This window comes from Terrapene carolina, unplaced genomic scaffold, assembly GCF_002925995.2.
Source record: "Terrapene carolina triunguis isolate 2854851 unplaced genomic scaffold, T_m_triunguis-2.0 Scaffold97, whole genome shotgun sequence".
NCBI lineage: Eukaryota > Metazoa > Chordata > Testudines > Emydidae > Terrapene > Terrapene triunguis.
The window spans coordinates 2,300,644-2,317,611 of NW_020664448.1; the positions used below are offsets into that span (position 1 = coordinate 2,300,644).

A 16,968-nucleotide genomic window follows, 5' to 3' on the forward strand; every position below is an offset into this window, starting at 1 on the left:
CGGACCCAAGCCCAGCAACCCCGGCCGGAGCGCGGCTCGATTCCTGGGGGCGGGGCTTGCAGCAAGCCCCGCCCCCAGGAATCGGGCCCCGCTCTTGCTAAAGCCGGCCCTGCTTGCACACCAGCCAGAACGGCTGCTGAAAGTTGCAAGAACCTGAGAAACGTATAGGACAGAACTTCACAGCAGACCATTGCATTATGGGCCATGACTGCAGAGAGCCTGATCCTGCGAGATGTTGAGTAGCTGCAATGCTGATTTCAGTGGGAGATGAGGACCCTCTGCCCTGCATTGGGTTGGGTGCTGATGGCATAAACTCTTTTTTTCAAAGTCAGTTAATGGCTCGCCTGGGAACATCCTCTGAGAGCGTTCAGGAGGCTGTTTATGTAGCAAGCTCTGCTCCACTCCGCTCCACCTTCTCTTGTCTCATCCAGGTTGCTGCTGTACATGCCTTGGCTCTGTCAGCCCAGTGTAGCTTTGTCCATCACATGCTTTTTTCCTCTCCCTTGTAAAGAGCAATCTCCTGCCTGCTGTTGTAACGTCAACAGACCCCTGTCGTCAGCAGGCAGGATCGAACCTGGGACCTTGGGAGCTTAGTGCAGGAGCCTCCACTGCATGAGCTAGAAGCCAGCTGGCTGTTAGCTAGGACTGTAGAGCAGACTCATTTTATCCCTCTCTCTAAGTGGTCTCAGTGCCACTAGATAGGACAGAACACCACACCCAGGAGGTGTGTGGGTTACACAGTGTTTTATAGGTTTCAGAGGGTAGCCGTGTTAGTCTGTATCAGCAAAAACAACGAGGAGTCCTTGTGGCACCTTAGAGACTAACACATTTATTTGGGAATAAGCTTTCATGGGCTAAAACCCACTTCATCAGATGCATGGCGTGAAAAATACAATAAGCAGTATTAATATTACAGCACATGAAAAGATGGGAGTTGCCTTACCAAGTGGGGGGGGGGGGGTCAATGCTAACGAGGCAGTGCAGAAAGGCTGCACAGGGCGGATTTCTGCATCAGTATTCCTAGAAACTTTTGAGTACATTTTTTTAATGTTTGCCGGCCGTGGGCCTGACACTGTAGGGCTGAGTACCCTTAACTCAGGTGCACTTAAGTGGGAAGTTCAGCACTTTGCAGTAGGTGCTAAATGCCTAGCAAATGGATTCCTTGCATGAGGTAGTATTGATTTCCCTTGATGTTCCACTAGGTGGTGCCAGATAACTGGAAACCTGTCAGGCTTACATCAACTCTTTCCGTTTACCCTGATCCTATATCTTGATGGAGTGTCAACATAAAGTTACTGATCTCTTTGTTAGTATGTAAAGAAGGGAGAACTAGCTGAGCTCCTTTACTGGAAGCTAGAACCTGATATACTTCCCATACAGGGAAGAGAGTTGGACTGCACGTTGGTGGGAATCACACCCTCGTATTCAAAGGCAAAAGTTGACCCTAACATCTAGAAAACAATGCAAAAAAAGTGTCCACTTTGCTAAACTGTTTCAGGCGCAGGATTTCTGCCCCAAGTATTCTCTGGACAGCTGATTTCTTAGTAACGTGGAGATGTTTGCTTTAGGAAAGGCAGTTGGATGAAGTTCCTCTGACATACAGGTGTGAAGTCTAACATCCAAAAGGTGTTATTGCACCTAGAGAGTCTAGTATGCAGCCTAAATATAAGCAGCCATTGGCATTTATATTATAGTGGTATCCAGTGGCCCCAATTTGGTTTGAGGCCGGGTGGTGCAAGGCACTGTACGTACCCATAGTGGGAGAGAGTCCATTCTAAAGCAGCGAGCCAAAGGAATGGAGGGGAAGAGGAGTACAGAAAGGTGAAGTGATTTGTCCAGGGACGCCTAGTACATCAGTGTGAGATCCGGGGACAGAATCTGGTTTCCTGGCACCCAGTGCAGCACCTTTACCTGCTCCGCCTCATGGCTGCCTCATCCTTGCCTCCATCAATGTAGGTTCAGCCTAGCTCTTCACTGTATGCTGTTAGGGCTGAAGTATCCAATAGCCCTGGTTTGAGCATTGGCGTGCTAAACCCAGGGTTGTGAATTCAATCCTTGAGGGGGCCATTTAGGGCTCTGGGGCAAAAATTTGTCTGGGGATTGGTCCTGCTTTGAGCAGGGGGTTGGACTAGATGACCTCCTGAGGTCCCTTCCAACCCTGGTATTCTATGTGTTAAAAGGACACTTCCAGGCTAAAAAGGAAAAAAAGACAAAGTCCTTCCCTGTGTTGGTAACAATTCTTTAGCTGATTAAAAGTGAATTTTTAAAAATCTGCTGTACGTTTCACTGTGCTTTTTACTTTTTCCATTTATTTGGTTTGGACAATGAACCTCAACCTAGACAGATTCACTTTTATGGTCAAGTCACCTTGCTGGATTTCATTGTTCTCCCAATGCTCTGTGTGGTGGAAGCTTCAGGAGGATGTTTAATTTCATTGACACTTTAAAAAAGAAAAAAAAATTAATAGAATTAATTCCCCAATCGCAAAAATGTTGGGTCTAGGTTACCTGACTCTGTTCCCCTCATCAGAGCACAGTCACTAATGTGACCAAATCACAACACTTCTATTCAAACCTATCTCTCAAACTACCTGATCCATGTTGTATATGGCTAATAATATTCAGAGTTACAGTAGTAAGGATTTGAAAAAATCCTTATGAGCTTTGGAAAGGGCTACAAATACTCATGCTTCAGGGCATAAACCACCCTTTAGTAGGGGGTCAGGAAGAAACTATTTTTCTTGGGACCAGGTCATTCCATAACAACCCACTTTGGGTTTGCTTGCACCTTCCTCTGAAGCACCTAGTACTGATGTCTTCCTTATGCATGTCTCTGGTTTGTCTGAAATAGGCATTACTACTGAACATTTTCCTCTCGTAATTAGTCTGTATACATTTAACAAGGGGGGAAGACTGAGGCACTTTCACAGAAATGGTTTCATTTGTTTGACTGCCTGATTTTCAGAGATGTGCACCTCAGAAAATCAAACCATCGCTGCCTAACACCAGGGCCCATGAACTCTAGTGGAATAAAGCCATATTGCGTCGACAGGGTTTGTGACTGCATTTGTCAGTGGCTGCTTGCTTAGAGAGCCTCTTAGGCCATTAGAGGATAGACCTTTTGAGGACAGAGCTTTACATCCCTCTTTTCTGCTACAGATGGCGTCTGGGAAGCATAAGGACCTACAACCCGGAGCAAATCATGCTCAGTGCTGCTGTCCGCAGGTCCAGCAGGGATGTCAAAATCATGAAGGAGAAATTGATCTTTTCAGGTATGGCCGCTTGAGAGCGAGATCCTCGGAATGTCAGTAAGTAAAGCCAGGGTCAGAGGGAGGAGTTCTGTTCTTATCTTGCCATCAGTTGGATAATGGAGCCTTTTGTTCCAGTACCTCCAGTGCCCCCACTCCCTGAGTGTGCCTCTTATTAGAGATATTGAGGATAGCACCACAGATCTAAGCGGAGAGCTGACCTGTGTATTGGCTGTTAAGATGGATGGAGAAAGGGAGCAGAGGAGGGGAAGAAAAAATCAAATCTGAGGGCTGGTCTACACTGGCGTGGGGTGGGGTCGATGTAAGATATGCAACTTCAGCTACGGGAATAGCATAGCTGAAGTCGACATATCTTATTTTGACTTGCCTCGGGTCCTCACGGCGCAGGATCGACAGCCGCGGCTCCCCCGTCGACCCGCTACTGCCGCTCGCCCTGGTGGAGTTCCGGAGTTGACGGGAGCGCTTTCAGGGATCGATATATCGCGTCTAGATGAGACGCGATATATCGATCCCCGATAGATCGATTACTACCCGCCGATTCGGGGGTAGTCTGGATGTACCCTAAGTAACTGAAAATCTGTGCTGGGATCCTGGGGTTAGCAGCAAGCCAACCCACCTCCTAGTGATTCTCTCAGCACTGGACAGTGCCACTGAGCAGGATGTGGCCCTGCAGTCCTCACTCGCACGTGACCACTGATATTGAGGTGGGAGTTGGGCTTGCAGGGTTGGGCCTCGATATTGCAGTGTGAGGATGCATAATAATAACCGAAGCTACTGCTTTGTCAGGAAAGGTCCATCAACTACAGGCAGGATCCTAATCTCGTAAATCAGTGTAGGATCTGTCCAGACACAGCTGGGGTAACTGACTAGGAGGTGAGGCAAACCCCAGGGATTTTGAGTGTTTACAAAATCGCGAGGCTTTGGGCCATTGTTAGTATTGGAGCTTTAAGAAATGTACCAAGTTGGACAATTGGATATTGAAAATAATCTTCAGTGGTGATGATATTTTTGTATTCCTGTAACAGCTAGGAGCCTGAGTCATGCGCCAGGACTCCATTGTGCTAGGTGCAGTACAAACACAGAATGAAAAAACTGTCCCTGCCCCACAGAGCTGACAATCTAAGTACAAGGCAAGAGACAGGTGGGAAGGAAGGAAACAGAGGTGATGCTGACCCGCATGATAGGTGGTGGTCTCCGCACGCCAGCAGCCTCACCATTGAGAAAGTGTTCTGTAGGAATCATGGCAAAGGAGAATTTTGAGGAAGGATCCTCTGCCCTGCATTGGGTTGGGTGCTGATGGCATAAATTTTGAGGACGGATCTGAAGGCCAATGGGGCTTTAATTGTAGAAGCTCCCTTCTCTCCAGCGAGAGACTGCTGTCAGCCTCACACTGCTCTCTGGTGAGAGGAGAATGGAGTGCACTGGGAGGAGCACGCAGAGCTGATAGTGGCGGGGAAGAGGGAAGTAAATGGTGAACTGTGTAATGGGCTGATTGTCCCTTTTAGGGCGTGTGTAGCAGGCACTTAGCAAGGTCAGACAGTTTTGTTTCCAACATAATTGGAGTCACCTCTTTAAATATCAGCATAGTAAGAAAGCGATGCTTGGCCTTATTGTTAAGATCATAGTGCATCGGTATAATATCTGATGCACCCGCCATCGAGAGGGGACTATGCCCTGCGCTGGAACGCTCATGGACTTCATGATCTACTGCAGTGGTCCCCAACCTTTTTCGTCTGGCAGGCGCCAGATGACGAACCATGGAGGACCGTGACGGCGGATGAGCATCCGCCGAAATGCCGCTGACAAGCAGCGTCATCCAGAGGCGTCGGGCGGCATTTCAGCAGATGCTCATCCGCCGGCCAGCATGTGGGCGCACTTAGACACCCCGATGGGCGCCATGGCGCCCACAGGCACCGCATGGGGGACCCCTGATCTACTGGATCTTTTCCATCTCTAACTGCGATCCTGAGCACTGGCCTGTTTGAAAATTTGAGTCAATTTCTTCTGTTTAACCTTGCTTCATTAAACTATCTTGCAGGTTCTAGCCACTAGATGGCATCTGAAATTGACCTGATTCATTGCCCCTCCCCCCCTTTATTAAAGACAGTAGTTCTTTAGAAGGTAAGAAGAGCTGAGTGCTCGCGCACAGGGCATTAGCTGGCCCTATCCTATGGGTGAAGGTTCTGAAGGGCAGGGCCGGCTCCAGCATTTCTGCCGCCCCAAGCAAAAAAAAAAAAAAAGCCGCGATCGGCGGCGGCAGTTCAGCGGCAGGTCCTTCACTCCCAGAGGGAGTGAAGGACCTGCTGCCCCCGAATTGCCGCAGGTGCCGCCCCTCTCCCTTGGCCGCCCCAAGCACCTGCTTGGTAAGCTGGTGCCTGGAGCCGGCCCTGCTGAAGGGGCTCCAGTCTAGGGGACTAATGACAACTTAAGCACATGCTCTTCCCCACCCCCATTCACCTTCCGCTAACTTTTTATTTTCATTGGCATGTCATTGTCTTCCCAGCAGGGGGTGCACTTACCACAGGATTGTCTCAATTCATCTGCATGCCGGGTTGTTGTAGCCCTGTTGGCCCCAGGATATTAGAGACAGAAGGTGGGTGAGGTGACACCTTTTATTGGACCAACTTCTGCTGGCGAGAGAGACCAGCTTTCGAGCTACAGAGCGTTCTGCTTCAGGTCTGGGAAAGGTACTCACAACACACGGGGCACAGAGGTACTTTGGGAAAGGTACTCAAGTACCTTTGCGGACTTTGTGTTATGACCTGAAGCAGAGCTCTGTGTAGCCCGGAAGCTTGTCTCTCTCGCCAGCAGAAGTTGGTCCAAAATAAATATTACCTCACCCACCTCTGTGGCTGCCGTATGAGGAGGGGCTTGATCCTGATCTTGCTTATACTGATATAAATCCAGTGTACTTCCACTGAAGGCAGTGGAATCACCCTGGTGTAAAATCACTGTGGGGTCAGAATCAGGCCCATATATTCTGCCACTGACTTGCTGTGTGAATTATTTTTTTGTGGGGGAGGGGGTGAGATGCAATTCACTTAACTTCTCTGAGCCTCAGTTTGCCTGTCTCTAAAAATGAGAGAACCTTGGGGCCTGAGGTGCTGAGTCACCGCTAACCAGGTCCTGAACTCCATGAACTTCCATTAACTCCAGTGGATCGGCCTCTAGGGAGTGCATTTGAATAAGATGCGGCTGGGGACTCCAGTGATTGGCAGCACTTGAATCATGTCTTCATTTGTCTTTCCCCTCCCCCAGAAATAAACAACGGCGTGGAGAATGCAGATGAGCTGTCGTTGTGTTCTGAAAACGGTTACTCCAACGAGGGTATCGCCCCCATGGATCATCGGGACATGAAGCTACGCATGGACTGAGGAATTAAAGGCCCGTGGCACGACACCCTCCCCCCGCAGTACTCCCGTCTGCGATGGGTGGTATTCACGCTGTCTGGGATGGGGGAACGCTCTATGGAACTACTGAAGATGCAGAGACCCCTTCTATTGCTCTGGTTGCTGGCTCCTGACATACTCTGGACTGTGAGGCTGGGGCAGCTTTTTGTAAATATGTAGAAAGTCCTTTTTTTGTCTCTTTTGTGTATTTTTGGGGGGTTGTATGTATTTCTTCCAGGACACGAGTGGGACTAACTTGTGCATTGAAACAGGAACATTTTGGCCGAAGGTGATGAAATATTGAGGTGACATCTTGGACACTGGGGGAGACAGGCGGGGCATGGACCTGATCTTCCCCCTCCACTCCACTCCTCCCCTTGGTGCAGCGATTGTTAGCTGAACTTGTCTAAAAACTATGTTGTGAAGTTCTTGTGACGTGACATTTCTTTTTCTGGCTAATGAAGTTTTCGCTAATCGGAGAGAGGGCTGTTCAGAGCTTCCTTGCAGGAGGGAAGGTGCTGCTCCCAGAGTGTGTTCGGGCTCAGGTTGGCGGAATCACTTTCACGCCTTCCCCCAGAATAGCAGGACTGAGGCATGCAGGGATCATATGAAATATATGATAGAAAGTGCTCAGAGCAAAACCCTTGGCAAGTTGGATGGCCTACACTGCAGTCCTTCCCCAGAGAAATCTCCCCTAGATGCTACTGGCCTGAGCGAAGACCTTAAATAGACCCCTAGTTGGTATTTCATAAGTCAGTCTCCATGAAGAATCTCGATTCCATGATGGCTAGTAAAGAGCACTCACCACCTTGTTCATCACCCTGATCCAGCTGAAGTGGTGTAGGTGGTGTAGTTTGTGTTCACCCTTAAACTGGTGGTGCGGAAGGGAAGTCACAATCCGCAGTGGCCTGGTAGCCGGTGTTTCTCAGTCACAGGTCAAGCAGCTCCTGTTTGAAGAACTGAAGTTTGAAGCAGCAGCAAAGAATGCTGGATTGTAAATAGTAAAGCACAAAGTGAAGCAGTCTAGGAGAACAAGGGAGACCTTCTCCTTAATTCTTTCTTGTTGTGTAGAAGCAGTATCTTTTTTTTTAAAGACTGCACATTAATTTCCTCCAAAGGAGCGATAATGACAGAAAATGAGGTGCTTGCACAGAATAGGCGCTACCGTTGGCATTTTTTCAGTGCAAGAGGCTTAAACCAAAATCCTACATTATAGTAAAAAAGGCCCAGAAATCGAGCGGATCAGTGATGCATTTTTTTCCCCCTCTTCCAAATGTCAATATTTATTTTTCTCCCTCAACTCCTCCTCCCACTCCCCCACACACTGGGTCTCTCTTTCCACACATCACAGTCTGGGCACCTGCCCTTTCTGACTGTAATTTTTCCCTTCTCTCACTGAGATGCTGTTTAGCTTTTTCACGATTTTGCCTGTTCTAATGTCTGTTGCAGCCAGAGAAAAGACTCCCATAGACTTCAGTAGGCTTTGGATCAATCCCTAATCTTTTGTGGTATTTGTTAGTTTTGCTTCTTTACTGTAGCTTGGCTAACACAGAAAGGTGGAATATGGGAAATATCACCGATCACGTCTTTGAAGTTCATCAAATGCTGCCTTGAAACTCAATTGTGTGTGAAATTTGGCTCTTGATGAGGGATTTGAGCCAAGTCTGCGATTCTTCAATCAAAAGTGAGGTGAAATGGGATTTATTTGCGGAGTCCTGCCTGGCAGTCATGAAGAAACTGAAGCCATGGCATTTACCTTGCTAAACAGAGAGCAAACTCTGTTTCGGGTTTGCTGTAAAGTTGTATTGGATGCCAGACGTAGTGTGTGTTAATGGCTTTGCCAAACCATAGTCAGAATAGAAATATTGTCATGAAATTATTTTCAAAATGATTTAAAACTGTAAACATTCCCCAGCAGTGTTAGAAAGCCAAGCCCAGAGGTGTTGTGTCTGGTGCATAAGAACTGGGAAGTGAAACTGACTAGAAACAGAAAGTGAAACTGACCGATCTAACTGAATGAAGTGCAAAATGTCAACAGCATCTAGGTGGTGGGAGGAAAAAAATTTCCTTGAATCTTTTGTTTTTAATAATCAAAGATGTAACACAGGTAAGGAATTAAATATATTTATATTATATAAACGTGTGGCTCAATTATTACCCTTTAGATTCTTATCAGGGTTACACCACTGTAAATTCAAAGTACGGCTATTAAAATAATTTGAATTGACTGGATTTTTACCAGTGTAGCTGGCATCAGAACCTGGCACAGGGTGTGACACACAATACACTACCCTCTTTCATGGTACTCTTTCAAGTCTGTGTGAAACAAGGTGGCTTTCTGCAGAACTGAAAGATCTTATATAAAGTTGCACTTCCTGGTGCAGTATTGAAACATTCCTGGCTGATTTGTCATATCAACTGAAAGACTTTCTTACATCTCAGCATCTGTTGATGGTTACCTGCAAGTTTGGTTTTTATCCTTGGAGATGACTTTGTGGAAAGGTCAGACACTGTTTTTAAAAGTTGGGGTGGGTTAAAAGAAACTCAACAAGGCATTGTTGACTAAACAAAGTCAATTCACAACACAAATTTTTGCTACGAGCCCCAGACCCTCCAGGTTAAACAGTGATTATTACCACTCTTGCCCTAAAGATTTACTTTATTTTTTTTTAAAGTATGAGCAGGGCCGGCTCCAGGCACCAGCCTGGCAAGCAGGTGCTTGGGGCGGCCGCTCCAGAGAGGGGCGGCACGTCCAGCTATTCGGCGGCAATTCGGCGGACGGTCCCTCACTCCCGCTCTGAGCAAAGGACCTCCCGCCGAATTGCCACCGCAGATCGCGATCACGGCTTTTTTTTTTTTTTTGGCTGCTTGGGGCGGCCAAAACCCTGGAGCCGGCCCTGAGTATGAGAGTTTTCAATGAAAATATATCCAGCCCCAAATGAACCCCCCAGCCCTCTGTGAAATAAACATACAGTATTCCTATGCTGCTGTGATGCTGTTGTGTTTTCTGAGCTTGCTTACAAAATGCTCTGGTCTTTACAGTGAAGTAGCCATTCTCTCCACAGGGTGAGACTGAGGGGTTCTGCTGGGGCGCTCAGGGCTCTCCTTTGTGAGACCAGAAGCCTTAAAACAGAGGTGGGCAAACTATGGCCTGTGGGCCACATCCGGCCGGTGGGACCCTCCTGCCTGGCCCCTGAGCTCCTGGCCCGGGAGGCTCACCCCCAGCCCCTCCCCTGCTGTTCCCCTCCCCCGCAGCCTCAGCTCACTGCGCCGCCGGCACAATGCTCTGGGCAGCGGGGCTCTTGCAGAGCCGAGGCCTGACCCGGTGCTCTGAACTGCGCGGTGGTGTGGCTGGCTCCAGCCGGGCAGCACGGCTGCCTGTCCTGGTGCTCTGGGCAGTGCAGCTGTAGCATCGCCAGCCACTGGTGCTCCAGGCAGCACGGTAAGGGGGCAGAGAGCAGGGGGGGTTGGACAGAGGGCAGGGGAGTTCGGGGTGGGGGTGTGGATAGGGGTTGGGGCGGTCAGAGGGCGGGGAACTGGGGGCTGAATGGGGGCAGGGGTTCTGGGGGGTAGTGAGGAAGGAGGGGGGGGTTGGATGGCGGGGGCAGTCAGGGGCAGAGGTCCGGGGGCGGTCAGGGAGAAGGGGTGATTGGATGGGGCAGGAGTCCGGGGGGGGACAGTCAGGAATGAGGAGGAGTTGGATGGGGCAGCAGCGGGCAGTCAGGGGCAGGAGGTCTGGGGGCAGTCAGGGCACAGGGAGGGTTGGATGGGGCAGGGGTCCCGGGGGGGCCATCAGGGGGCGAGAAGCAGGGGGGGTCGGATAGGGGCAGGTGCTGAGCCACGCCCTGGCTGGGCCACACCTCCCCAACCGGCCTTCCATACAATTTCGGAAACCCGATGTGGCCCTCAGGCCAAAAAGTTTGCCCGCCCCTGCCTTAAAAGGAGCTTGCAAGAGCAGGGTTATGGTCAGCAATCTGGACAACTTCAGACTGTCCAGTTGTGATCCACCTACCTCAGATTCCCCTCTGTGGTTTCAGCTGGATTCTGTAGGACAGGAGGTGAAGACAAACTGTCTTCATGTTCCAGTGCACTGCTAAACAGCTGCTCTACTCACCCCAGAAATGGCTGCATTTAATTGGTGGGTGAAGGGATTCTTGCATCCACACAATACAGCTGGGTGGGGAGATTACTTTCGAGTTTTAATTTTTTTCCTGTTTTAAATCAGGATGAAAAGTGAAAATTTTGAATATTCATGAACCAAAACACCAACTTTTTTTTTTCACGTTTGGGTCAATGAAAATGTTCCAATTTTGGCCTTTTTTCTTTAAGCTTTTTTTTTTTAAAGTCTAATTAGCTTAAATTTTGAAATGAAAAGTCATTTTGAACTGAAATGTTTTCACCATTTTTAATTTTTTTCTTGACGTTTGTTGGAGTGGGGAAATTCCTTGAACCCGACGCTGTTCCTTGATCAGTTTTGGTTTCAACAAATATACATTTTTCAACAAAAGCTCCCACCTGCCCGAGGCCTAGGCCTGGTCTGTCCTCACGTGGCCCAAAGCAGAGGGAAGGAGATGCATTTTTTTCCTGCTCCCAAATCAGCCGCCTGGCTGTGCATGTTGATTTTTATCTTCGCTTTCGTTGACAGCTTAACGGCAATGTGGTACCCTGACACGGCTCATTGGTGCTATGGTATCCCCAATGGATGGACAGATGGATCCGATAGGAATACTTCCTACAGACTTGTGTTCAGTGGAATTAGACGTATGTCACAGAGTATGCCTGGGTAGAGCCAGGGCCGGCGCTTCCATTTAGGCAACCTAGGCGGTCGCCTAGGACACCAGGATTTGGGGGGGGCGGCAATTTGGTAGCGGGGGGTCCTTCCGCACCTCGGGTCTTCGGCGGCAATTCTGCGGCGGGTCCTTCACTCGCTCCGGGACCCGCCGCTGAAGTGCCCCGAAGACCGGGAGCGCGGAAGGACCCGCCCGCCGCTGAATTGACGACGATGACCGGGAGCGCGGAAGTACCCCCGCCTAGGGCGCCAAAAACCCTGGCGCCGCTCCTGGGTAGAGCAGGGGGTTTTACATACAGTATGTGATGGAAAAGCTGAGCTGCGTGGCGTAGAGGTGCCGCGTCATACGGGACAGAGGATCTTGGGAACCAACCGCTGGCAATCAGGCAAACAAGACTGCATTTCCAGATTGCCAGTGATTCATATGCAAATCTTGGAAAGCCGTGGAGACACCAGACTGTGCCTTGATGGCCGTGGAGTTGGTACGTTGAGCAGAATGGAGCCAAGGGTGGAAATGAAATTCTGATGCGAAACAGACGTGAAATGTCATGAAACAGTCAGGAACATTTCTAAGGTGGAATGACAGGTACTGTTCAAACTGGGGTGTGTGAGAGAGAGAGAGAGACAGAGCAGGCAGGCTGCATGCTGCTGCAGGGCTCAGAAGGTTCTTTAGGACAATGGGCAGTTCAGAGAGGAAAATGCCAGGTTGCAAAGGGCTCCTTTAAACTTCAACATAGCTATTTGGAAATTCACCAGACAATCGGGATTTACTGGGGCTGACACAGGGCTAACTCCCCTTCTGTCCTAGTCTTGTCTATGGACCTAATTACACAACTTGAATGAGCGGCGCCAAGGGTGGGGGAGCTGGGGCTGTGGCCGCACCCAGTGATGAGCTGCTAAAATGTTAATAACCAGTTCCCTACCGGGTCTTCGGCGGCACTTCAGCGGCGGGTAGGGAACCAGTTATTAAGCGCCGCCCGGTGAGTACAAGCCTGAGACCCCCCCACCCTAACTGCCCCCCAGGGTCCCACCCCCTACCCAACTTGCCCCGCTCCCTGTCTCCTGACTGCCCCGACCCCAGCCACCACCAAGACCCCCGGAACTCCCACTCCTACCCAACCCCCCCACCGTTCCCCGTCCCGTGACCACCCCCCCAGAACCTCTGCCCCTCCAACCGCTCTCTGCCCCTTATCCAACCCCTCCTCCCAGCCCCAGCCCAGCCCCCTTAGCATGCTGCTCAGGGCAGCGTGTATGGATGCCGCGTGACCCGCTGGAGCTCGCAGCCCCAACCCCTTACCATTCCGCTCAAAGCGGCAGGAGCTGCCGAGCTGCCCAGGAGCGGTCCAGAGCGCTGGCGCCGGCGCTGGCGGCGCGGCACACCTAGGCTCTGCGAAAGGGGGGAAGGCGGGGGAGGGGCTGCGGGAGCCTCCCCAGCTGGGAGCTCAGGTGGGCCGGACAGGACGGTCCCACAGGCGGATGTGACCCGCGGGCCGGAGTTTGCCCACCCCTTTAACAATCAGTTCTAAACCAGCTTCTAAATTTAACAACCGGTTCGCACGAAGTGGCTCCAGCTCACCACTGGCTGCACCCCCTGGCTTGAAGTGGTTTCCATCATACACAGGGTTTACAGTTTGGTTCAGTGGCTCTCCGCACCCCCACTATACAAATTGTTCCAATGCCCCTGAGCGGAGCTGCCTTCCTCTTCCTCGGTTTCTAGCTATTGGAGGCCTTTGCCCTGTGGTCTGGGCTGTCTGGGCGTGTTTATTTAACTGCTTAGTGTGGTTTTCAGAGAGACGCAGAGACTCTATCAAATGAATGTTCCACCGGGACCCCGGTTTACTCTCCAGATGGCTCCTCTCTCATAAGCTGCCCCCGGTGTAACATTTTTCTGAGCTGTGATTTTTCTCGCCCCCTCCCTCCTTTCCTGTCTGCTGATTTCTGACACTGGGACTCCTCCCCGAAGGCCTGCAATTGACAGCTGCAGCGAATGCCCTGCTGCCTGCAAGCCCGTCAGGCAGGACCGGAGGAACAAAAGCAGATTGCTACCCCTTTCTCCCTGTGTGGGCTTTTGTGCTTTTCCCCAGCAGCCGCAGCAGGGCTGATCTCGCTGCCTCTCCTCAATGCCGCCTGCATTGGGAAGGGAAGCGGAGCTGTAGCTTCACTGGTCCTAGCTGTGGTCCAGGTAAGTACTTGCCTTGCGGATGAGGGCCCCCTTCTTCCTGAACAAAAGGGATCTCTGTGACACCTGCCATGCGGGCTGTGCAGGGGGGGGATGGGAGCAATGACAACTGGAAGAGGCAAGTGGCCTCTTTGCCCTGTGATTCATGCACATTAGGTAAAGGGGGTGGACAGGGAGTGAGAGGTTTGGGCCGATACCCAGGGGTTCTCTTTGTGCTGGCTGTCAGGAGCCCAGCGGAGCCAGGGTAATGTGCAGGGTTGTTCAGTGACACCTCCAGCTTGGGACTTGGAGATCAGGGCTGGGAGAGGTGAGGGGGGGGGGTTGTCCGATCCTCAGCCACACACCTGTACTGTTCATTATACAATGCGATGCCAGGCTGTACAAAGTCCTGGTGCTCGTGTGTGTCACAGCAGCAAGGCGCGCTCTGGGCAGGTGGTTTTCAGGGTTTTCTTTGTTTAACTCGGATGAATTACCTCAATCTAAATCAAGGTCATTTTCTTTGAGATGCATCACGAAAGGACCCTTTTCTTAGGGACATTCTGGGGCTCGCTTACCCCTGCGTAACTCAACTGACTCTTCTGTCGTTTCAAGCTCTCAGCATCATAGCGTCTCGCAGTCATTCATGGCTTTTATCCTCACGAGACCCTGTGAGGTAGGGAAGTGCCGTTATCCCAACTCTACAGAAATTAAGTGAGTGGTCCAAGGTCACCCAGGGTGCAGGAGATGGGAATTTAACTCAGGTCTCTCAAGTCCCAGTCCAGTCCCCTAAACACTAGATCCTCCTTCCTCCCTATGTGATACCCTACTGCTGATCTACACTGTTGTAAAAGAAATAAAATCAGGCCACTTTGTACCAGGGAGCACAGCATAGTCCAGTGATCAGACAGGAAAGTGGAACAAAACTGTCAAGCTTTACAATTTGAATGACCAAAAGCTTCGTAAATGACAGGAGATTTTTTCCATGCTTCACTGACACCTGTACTGCAAAACCCATAAGAGAGGCTTCAAAAATGGCCTTGAAAATGAATCTAAAACCAAGGCATCCTTTTCCCAGATAGCTAATTTTGTTTGTTTAAAAAAAATTGGTGAAAATTATTTTAATATGGGATTTTTTTTTCAAAATTATTTCTAGTAGAGACCAGATCTTAATCCATAGTTTTCATCATTGTTAGTTTCAACAGTGCAATACAATAGTCTGAGAGCACTTTCGACCCATTATCATCCCCTGGACAACGAACTAATACAACTAGCAAGGGAGGCAGTTTAGTGGATAGAGCGCGGGACTGTTGCTCAGGAAACCTGGGTTCTATTTCCTGCTCTGCCACATTGGCCTGATGGGTGACCTTGGGCAAGTCACTTCCTTTGTGCCTCAGTTTTCCCTTCTGTAAAATGGGGATAATATCGACCTCCTCTATAAAGGACTTTGAGATCAATAGATGAGACCTAAATAATAATAATAGCCTGGTGCATCCGGTCACATCTTTCTGTAGTAGCTGGTTCCAGCACAGCAAAGAGCTGCTGATGGAGTTACTGCTTAAGCTCAAGTGCTTTTTGGTGCTGAGGTCCCAGGTGTGAGCCCTGTGCAGGGCCGGCTCTGGCTTTTTTGCCGCCCCAGGCAAAAAAGCCTCCGGCCGCCCCCCTGCCCCCCGCGGGGGGGGGGGGGGGCGGCGGCCGGAGCCCCGGGGGCAGGGCGGCGAGCCCCAGTGGGGGCTTGGCTCTCCCTCCCCCCCCTCCCCGGCGGCCAGGGGGGAGGGCGCGGGGGGGAGAGGGCGGCCAGAGCGCCGGGGGGAGGGCGGCGAGCCCGGCTGTGGCCCCGCTCTCCCCGGCGGCCGGAGCGCTGCGCCGCCCCCCTCCAGGTGCCGCCCCAAGTACCAGCTTGGTTGCCTGGTGCCTGGAGCCGGCCCTGGCCCTGTGGGGTCTGTGTGCTGGTGGCTGTGATTTGGTATAAAGCCACGTAACAACGCTGGGCCTGAGGTACGCAGTTAACCCCTGCGGGAAGGTTTGGGCCTGGGGGATTGGTTCTGGCCCATCTCTTAGATCACATGCTGACAGTCATCATTCCGGCTAGTCAAGCCCCAATTTCAAATGTGGGTGTCCAAATAGGGCATTGAATTCCCATCTTGGACATTAATATCAGTCATTAGGTGCCCAAATGGCCTTTGAAGGGCAGAGCAGAGCATCCAGCCAGGGGATTTGAGTGCCCTGTTACAGTCCCCATGTTTGGAAACAGGACCTGCTGCACCGAAGAGCCCAGTTAAAGGGGCCCTGGGTGGGGCGGTTGGCTAGAGCGGTTGGAGGATAAAGTGGTTTCTGAATCACCTCGTCGGGGGCAGGTGCTTGGCATTAGCAAAGAGTCTGTGGGCTCACGAGAGGGCGAGAAGGTTGGGTTATTCCTAATGCGAGCCGGAACAATGGGAAACCAGAGAGCAGAGCTGCAATTAGCCCTGCGCAGGCTGCGGTTTACGCTTGCCCGGTCAGAAAAGAAGCCATCAAAGGCAATTGGAGACTAAGGAAACGTGTAAGAAGAGGATGACAAAAGAGAACAAGGCCCTGACTTTGCACACCCCGGTTACTTCCCTTAAAGGGGAAAGGGGGCATTAAACATGATCCCCATCTTTATTGCTCTTACCTGTAAGCCTCTTGCAGTTTGGGTAGGAAGATCTGTATTGACTGTGGAAGAGTGGGACTTCTAGGTCCCCTAGCACTGCTGTCTGTAGATACACCCGTTGAGGACCAGTCCCATGATGTGGGTGCAGCTGCATTTACACCAGTGAAGCTACACTGATTTACAGCAGTTGAGGATCTGGTCCCACTGGTGTGTTTCGCCAGTGCTGTGTCCGGTCTAGCTTTCCCAGTGGCTTTGTGCCCACAAGTACGTCTGCATTTATGGAAAGAAGAATAAAGAATCGATGGAGGAAAAATGGGAGCTGCTTGGAAAATGGGCTATGGTGGGTGGGGGGCTGGGTGTTCTGCGTGTGTGAGAGATGGACAGAAGAGAAGCTGGGCGTGGCTGGTCAACTCCCCTTCAAAAATGAGTCTGGTGATCTCAATCCATTTCCTCGTGGTATCCCCAACCCCCCCCCACCATTGGTACCTCTGTTGCTAATCGCAGCAGACAGGCCAAGGGAAGTGACCATGGAAACGGGATTTCAGGAGGGATGTTGGAAGACATTGAATCTGGTCTGTGGTTCCAGATGTTTGTCTTAGAAATTACTGGGAAGGATTTTTTAAAATCTCCCTCTGTAATCCTAGTAGCTTCTCTTTGCTGCATAATGAGCCAAGTTCATCCCCTGGTGTATCTCCACTGAAGGCATGCGGTTACTCCGTGACCCTAGGCCCTTCT

General features: G+C 50.7%; 1 protein-coding gene across 3 annotated transcripts in view; it reads left to right on the forward strand.

The window, feature by feature from the left end:
• Positions 1-8,766, forward strand: part of GDPD5 (glycerophosphodiester phosphodiesterase domain containing 5) — a 308,105-nt gene extending 299,339 nt beyond the window's left edge. For all 3 annotated transcript variants that reach the window (XM_024205078.1, XM_024205070.1, XM_024205087.1), the window contains 2 exons: positions 3,159-3,271; positions 6,527-8,766. In XM_024205078.1, the coding sequence (XP_024060846.1) occupies positions 3,159-3,271; positions 6,527-6,642 (229 nt within the window). In that variant the 3' untranslated portion in view covers positions 6,643-8,766. The remainder of the gene's footprint in view (positions 1-3,158; positions 3,272-6,526) is intronic.
• Positions 8,767-16,968: the final 8,202 nt, after the last annotated feature.